The sequence below is a fragment of the Taudactylus pleione genome, unplaced genomic scaffold, assembly GCF_031769625.1.
Source record: "Taudactylus pleione unplaced genomic scaffold, aTauple2 ptg000126l, whole genome shotgun sequence".
In the NCBI taxonomy this organism is placed as follows: domain Eukaryota; kingdom Metazoa; phylum Chordata; class Amphibia; order Anura; family Myobatrachidae; genus Taudactylus; species Taudactylus pleione.
The window spans coordinates 1,403,894-1,411,850 of NW_028284528.1; the positions used below are offsets into that span (position 1 = coordinate 1,403,894).

The window sequence follows — 7,957 nt, forward strand, 5'->3', positions numbered from 1 at the left end:
ACCCAGAGACTCAACATGTCTCGTAATTGCCACATTCACCTTCTTCCGTGACCTATCCAACGCACCATGCTTGCGCACACCTCTCCAATTCAAACGCGGCATCATATCCGACCAAACAATCTGAATAGTCGGCCATCTGACACGCATCTCTTCCAAAACTTCACGCAGCCTCACAATCAATTCAACTCCTTTCAGCTGACCAAGATCATTCCCTCCAACATGGAACACCAAGAATTTGGGCGTTCCCCATTTGGCAACAGATGAAACAATCAATCCTAGCACCGACTCCACACGTAAACCTCTCACACCAATCCAGCGAACACTAACACCACTCGGCCACAAGTTCTGACCCTGTGACAAGACATGCTTTTCCGCCCAAAAAATATAAGAATGGCCCACTAGCCACACTGTCACATCTTCATTTGCCAAATCTGTGGAAAAAGAGAAAACCCTAACCTTAACAACCGCACCATACCCAAAAACACAAACACAACTTTAACAACACATGGCAACTAACTAGCAGGGATGCAAAATGTGGGGAAACTGGAACCCGAGTGAAGAAGAAAACCCAAAAAACCTTCCCGTGAACCAAATATGGGCCAAATCATGGCTAACGGGAGGAAAAATTTAAAAATCCCTTCACACCCCCAATTACTCAACGCTAGTCGTTGAACAATTGGCGGGTAAGCAACGCTTTCGGGTTGACGCCAGGAGCGCATCTACACCTTGTCGCAGCGCACATACTTCTTAAAAGCAGCCGACTTCCAACGCCCTACTTGCTGAATGGAGTCTGCTGAAGCTCCAGCGAGAGCCGCGCTAGTAGCAGCGCCAATTCTGAAGGAATGAGTACCATATTCTGACGGATCAGCCCCTAATTCAAGCAAGCCTTTCCTGAATACTGCTGCGAACTGGTATTTCATGAGGGGTGAATTATCAGCATGTAGCAACCATTGCGCTCCCCCCGAAGGGCGCTTTACCATGTAATCTGCCGCTAAGTGTACCGGACAAATATTCCGGTCCTTCTGTTGTTGTAAAGTAACCCACTTACCCCTGCCTGTTTGATCGGTTTTAGAGAAACGAAGCCGACAAAGCACTGACGAATCTCTAAAAACGATATCGCTCAACAAAAGTCCTGAGAAATTGGACGCCTTGCTGGAAGCTACCAGCTCACTAACTCTAAATGCACCAAAAAATGCTGTTGCAAATGAAAGACGGAAAAGACAAGCCTCAAAATTATCAGAGGCCACCCTCCCCATAACTGATAACAAATTTGCCAACAACTGTAAGTCCACAGGCCGCCGTGAATCCGAACGAACGGGGAAAGCCTTAGCCCAACCTTTCATGGCCTTCGTTAACACAAAAGACTTGGTGGGGTCATGCAAACCCTTCAGCTTACAAAAAAAAGAAATCCCTGCAAGCGCGGATCCCATGGAGGCCCTGGACCTACCCTGTTGATATCTTTCCCAAACAAAGGAAGAAATCAACTCATCCGCCGACTTACCCTCCTTCTCAAGGAGTGCACCATGAGTGCACCAATCCCGCCAAGTGGCCGAATAAGCCTTGAGAGTCGACGGGGCAAGCGATTGTAACGCCAAACCTTCTAAGCCGGCCTGATGATCTGCCACACAAAAGGGGGGCACACCAAACCAACGTCAGAAGCCGACAGGACAAGAGCTTTAAAGCGCGCAAATTGAAAGCGAGACAAAGCATCAGCAATTTCATTACAGACACCCGGTACATGTCTAGCTCTAAACCTTATATTGCCCTCGAGGCAGCGCAAAACTAAATGCCGAAGCAAACGTAAAACAAAAGGTGAGGACGAACGTTGGTTGTTTATGGCGTGAACCACTCCCAGATTGTCACACCAAAATACTACTTGGCAGTTACTCAGTCGTACAGACCAGAGTTCCACCGCTACGACAATTGGGAACAGTTCCAACAACAACATGTTATTCGTCAGCCCCTCCCTGTGCCAATCAAGAGGCCATGGAGCAGCACACCACTCCCCATTGAAAAAGGCCCCAAAACCAGACGACCCAGCAGCATCCGTAAAAAGTTGAAGCATACTATTCGCCAACGGGGGTGAAGGCCAAATGCGTTCACCATTGAAACTCAACAAAAAACGCTTCCAATTCCTAAGATCATCTTTAATCTCTCCCGACAGGCGAATATACTGATGCGGCTGCGTCGCACCGACTGTGGCCCTCTCCAATTTTCTGCAGAAAACTCTACCCATGGGAATGATCCGACAGGCAAAGTTTAAGGAACCCAGGAGCGACTGAACCCTGCGTAACCTAACTGATTCTGCTGATAAACACGACTCAATTAGTTCCTGCAATTTTTCCACTCTATCCTTAGGTAGCCTGCAACAACCCGCTGCCGTGTCTATCTCTATGCCTAAGTACGACAAACACGCCACCGGACCCTCCGTCTTGTCATGGGCAACGGGGACACCTAACACTTTGAACAAAGCCTGCGCCGAAAAGAGAAGATCAGCACAAACTTCGCTCTTTCCTGGGCCTATAAAGAGAAAATCATCCAAATAGTGCGCTATACCCATCTGGCCTGTACCGGCATGCAGACACCATTGAAGAAAAGAGCTGAATTTCTCAAAATAGGCACAGGAAACCGCACAACCCATGGGCAAACATTTGTCTACAAAATAACCCGAATCCAATTTAAAACCCATGAATTGCATGGCCTCCGGATGCATCGGTAACAAACGAAATACAGCCTCTATGTCTAGCTTTGCCATTAAAGCGCCACTACCAAAACTGCGAACTAAGTCTAAAGTAGCATCAAAAGATTGATACACTACACTACAATAGTTCCCAGGTATAGCATCATTCACTGAACCGCCCCGAGGATGGGAGAGATGTTGAATCAAGCGGAACTTACCCGGCACTTTCTTAGGAACCACCCCCACCGGGGATATACAGAGGTTATGCAAAGGAGGACAGGGAAAGGGACCCTCCATCCTCCCCAGCAAAACCTCCGCACTAACTTTCTGCCTCAATTCCCCTGGGAAGTCCCTGGCGGAACGCAAATTCTGTGACGCCCTTATCCGCAAAGGCCCCTTTATAGGTAAACGAAAACCAACTGTGAAACCTTCTAACAAAAACAAAGCATCCTCTCTACAAGGATATAACTTTAACCATCTGGTAAGAGAATCTAAGCATACCGGAGAGAAGGCTTTAACCATTTCCTTTGTGACCCTCTCCTCTATCCTGTGACGCACTTCCTGAACCCCGTTGACAATCCTTGGCTGGATGCTCCCCCCCGCAGAGACGACAGGAGTGGTGAAAACGACAGCCTGCACCACGCGTACACTTGGAGTCATTATAGGCAAAACATTTACCTCTCCCCCCTCCCGCCATCCCCTGTCTGTTGTTTGTGAGATTCTTATGAGGGGGAGCACCATCCAAGGGGGGCCGACGCTGCTGCGACACCTCCAGCCAAACCTCTACGTCTTTAACCCCAAATGGAATGAGGAGAGCACCGTCATGCTTCTTGCGAAATTGAGAGTCATATTCACGCCATGCCAGATTACGAGACCTGACAAACATGTCGAGTACCAAAAATAAATATCTTATAATGTTAACATGCTCGTCTGCCCTGGTCTCCAAATAACATGTCGTGAAAATGAGCATTCCTTTCAACCATGTGTTGAAGCTGCAAAAGGCATCTTCGCCAATGCCGCCCGACTTTTTCGCCTGCGTGAATCCCTTTTTCATATCATCTGTGAGCGAAAAAAGGTCCACGAATTTTCCCCTGCGTATTCTGCTTCTAACACTTTTATGCAAGCCCCTAAGCACCGCCGTATTAGCACAGTGAACTGTGTCTGCGCCTGCTTCTTGCGCTTTAGCCCCTATCTCATCCTCTTTCCTAGTATTGTTACTGGACTTTTTAGATAGACGCCGCGCTACCATTCGTGCAATTTTGCGGGGGCGTGCAGGGGATCCAGAAGAGTGTGAAGAGGAAGAGGAAGAATCGGTAGAAGACATGTCATTTTCATGCTCACCAGAACCTGATGGGCCCGGAACTTCTTCTCCCACTTTATCTCTTGTTTCCGCACCTGTCCCGGTCACCGTGGTAGAAGAATCGTGCGCCGTTTCAGACAACAAAGACATTACAGCCACCGCGGTAACTTGCCCGCTAACCGCATCTGTACCTGAAACTGAAAGAGACGTGTGAGGCACCGGCAACGTGGACAAGGTAGCGATATTGGGCAAGGGTGTCGGGTCCACCACCGGAGGGGCAATGCGAGGACCTCGAGCCGGAGATGCTTGACTGTTACTATCAACAGGGGGGTTCAAAGGAAACATATGGGAAATAGGAGGATAAAGCACAGGTCAAAGAGGGGGTGCGGCCAGGGCAGAGGGGTAAACTTGCCAAGGCGGTACGTAAGGGTAATACGATTGCTGCTGTGTTAAAGCTGAAGGGTAGTAAATGGGGGGTGCTGTAAAATGTGCCCCGTACACAGACGAGGAAGGGGCCACTGCAGGGGAGGATAAAACAGGTGGGGCAACACCTGAACTCCATGACGCTTGGCTCCAATTAGGACCAGCCATGGAAAGGGGCATTGGTGACGCGCTCGCCGCTGCCTGACTACCTGCTGGCGTGAACCACGGGGGCTGATAAGCCGCCTGGGATACTACACTAATGGGTACCACCCCACCTTGAGTGGGAAACCAGCTGGGAGCTGGTAAGCGTGGCGCTATGCTGCTGTGCAGCTGACTGACCGTGCCGGCAAAATAAGGGGAGCTCATCCCCAAAATGGCGCCTGGCTGTAAGATGGCCGCCGGACCCGCCGTGTGAGCCAGGCCGGCAGGACCACCCAGCGCTAAAGAGGCAGAGGAGGAGGTATGCGGGGAAACAAGCCCGCCTCCCAGGCCCGCATAAGGCCATGCGGAAGGACCAGCTATGTGCCCGGCTGCAGCGTAGGGACCTGTCGCCGACGGGTGACTCGCAGAAGGATCCCCCACCAGAACAGGTAAGAAGGGAGTGCTAGGAGGGGGAGAAAGGCTAACTATGCTGGGCAAACCTGGTAGAGGCGCGGGACCAGAGGAACCGGAAGGTGTACCCGACGACAGGGTGGGGATGCCGTCGGTCTCGGAAGGAGGATGCTCTGCCATGAGGCCTGAACCTGGTGCAGTCTGGGGAGGGAGAGGTGCTGGGGAAGCCTGCCTGCTGGAGGGCTGCAAAAGCAAGGGAGGGGGCGCGGCCAAAGAGGGAGAGCCTGTTTGTGCTGGGGGACTGCCGGGGGGGATGATTGATCCACCCGGAGACAAAAGTAAGAGGGCAGGCTGAGGAATGGGGGATGAACCGCGGGAGGGAGCGGAGCGAATGGGGCAGGCAAAATCAGCCAGCCGGCTGGGGGGGGGAGCAGAGCGGCGGGGCCGTGACATTATGAATGGAAAGGGGAAAGAATCGAGTGCTGGCAATGTGCAACAATGAGCAGACTAGCAACCCAGATACTTAGCTCATTTAAGAAGATCACTAAAGAGACTGAGCTGAGTTCTGGCAGCCCTTAAATAGACAAAACCTAGCTCCACCTACTAACAATCCTATAGACTAATCCACTCAATCTGACACAAACAGTTTAACCCAGCAACAAGGCTGTCATCAACACCCACACACAGCAGAAAACCAGCAATCTTACCTTTCCTCAATTCTATTCAAATTTCGTCCTCCATTAAAAAATTTTTTTTAAAATGGCTGCCAACAAGTTTTAAGTCCTAATTTTAATACACTGTTGGGAATATTAGCACAATTGTTGTAGTCATTAGGTGTGTGTGTTGGTGTGTGTGAGTTTGTGTGTGTGTGTGTGTGTGTGATTATTTGTAAATCAACATGGTTTCTGACATATCTGTTTAAATGTAGAAGATGGCTGACAATTTGAGTGTCAGTTTACGCAGTGTCCCTGGATTATTGTAATATGGGTGACACAGGTGTCTGTATGTAATCCTCTGGTTTTTTAATTTTGGCTTAAAAAAAAAAACCTTGCTCATGCCTTTGCTCTGCTAAACCAGGGAGATCTGGACATGATGTTTTTTTGTCATGGCAACGTTTTAAATGTTTTTTTTTTTCAACTCTTAGGATTTTGTCAAAGAAGAGAAAGGGCTCGCCAAGCCAAAACCCCACCCACCCCTGCGGCAGTGCAGGTGTTAGGACCTGGGGGAGGTAGCAGCACACAGATGCAGGCTCGGATCTGGAAGATCCGTGATACCTGCATCTGTGTTAAAAGAAAACAAACACAGAAGTCAATGAGACCCATCTGTGCTTCTGTGTTTAAAATTAAAAACAGTGTAAAAAAAAAATTAATAAATTGCATGGCCCCCTCCCCAAAAAACCAACCAGCTCCGGGCTATGGAGCCCCAGTACTGGGTGTGCTAAATACAGGGGACAAACGATGTAGAGGTCCCCCATATTAAGCACAACCAGCACCAGGTTTTTCAGAACCTGTCCTGGTTGCCCAAATACAGGGGACAAATAACGTAGTGGTCCCCCATATTTAGCGCAACCAGCACAGGGCTCTGAGCCAGCCCTAGTTCTGGAAATATAGGGGGGAAAAATGCAGAGGCTCCCCCTTTCCCAGAACCAACACCGGACCCTTTCTAGCGGGGGGGGTGATGCCACAGCCAGAGGAGCCCTTTTACCAGGTCCCCCCAGCCGAAGCATCACCACTGACCGCTAGTCAGCCCAGGCCAGGGATCCCCCAATAAAAGGGTCCCCCTCCTCAGGGCACCCGAGGCCCAGGCTGATAGCCCGGGGCTATCCCCAGCACCCCTGGGTGGTGGGTCCCGGGTTGATTGTGTAAAGTGTGCTGCAGCCGGGATGCGGGGGAGAGGGGGAAGGGGTTATCAGGCGTTAGCTGCGGCCAGGAACCAGGGATGGTAGTGGGCATTAGCAGCAGCTGTGTAGCAGGCGTTGGGACTCGGGGGTGGTAGCAGAACACAGATGCAGGCTTGTATCTGAAACATCCGTAATACTTGCATCTGTGTAAAAAAACAAAACAAACACAGACGCAGGGACGGGTCAGTGAGACCCATCTGTGCTTCTGTGTTTAATTTGAAAAAAATAACCTGTGTATGAAAAAAAAAATGGCGTGACCCCTTCCCAAAAACAACTGACTTTGGAAAGCCAGTGCTGGTTGTGCAAAATACAGGGGACAAATGACGTAGGGGTCCCCGTATAATGCACAACCAGTACCAGGCTTTTTAGAACCAGTCCTGGTTGCCAAAATACGGGGGACAAATGACATAGGAGTCCCCCGTATTCAGCGCAACCAGCACTTGGCTCTGAGCCGGCCCTGGTGTGGCCCCTTAAACACCATGCCCCCCCTGGAATTTTCTATGGGAGAATTGCATTTTTTTATACGCAGCCTTAATATTAGGGCACAACTGTGCCCTTTTAATACATCTTATAGCAAATCATATAAGGATAATGCTATATTGATAGTATATTAATTATTATACATAAGAAAATATTATGAATATATATTGATAATACTAAAATACCACTAGATAATGCTGCTTGTATTTTCATCACAAGCATCAGCACATATCTTTACCACAGGTCTTTAAAAGATGTGTTTCCTAAGAAACTAAGTTGTAAATATTACGTAGGCGGCATCTACAAAGAGCATGTTATATTTATGTGTGCAGCTATTACACCTGCTAACCTCCTCCTCAATCCACCTATCTAGACACAATGAGCCGCAAGTCTCAGATGTACAGAAACCAAAATAATGACGCATTATGTTATGTATTCATGCACAACATGAAATGACATAGCTTTATGTCCTTGGGCTGGTTTTATGGCTATTAGTTAATCAGTCCCTCTTCCCCCATCCATGTCGCTGTACCCCCAAACTGTGCCACTCTGTTTCCCCCCATCCACACCACTGTTTTCCACCCATCTGCATTACTTTGGCTACCCCCCCTCTGTACTGCAT

At 49.2% G+C, this 7,957-nt stretch overlaps 1 protein-coding gene across 1 annotated transcript; it reads right to left on the reverse strand.

The window, feature by feature from the left end:
• Positions 1-719: 719 nt before the first annotated feature.
• On the reverse strand, positions 720-4,325 carry LOC148523876 (uncharacterized). Its single transcript, XM_088472546.1, is given in 3 exon segments — positions 720-1,559; positions 1,652-3,316; positions 3,318-4,325. Coding segments are annotated over 3 exon segments (3,513 nt in total).
• Positions 4,326-7,957: the final 3,632 nt, after the last annotated feature.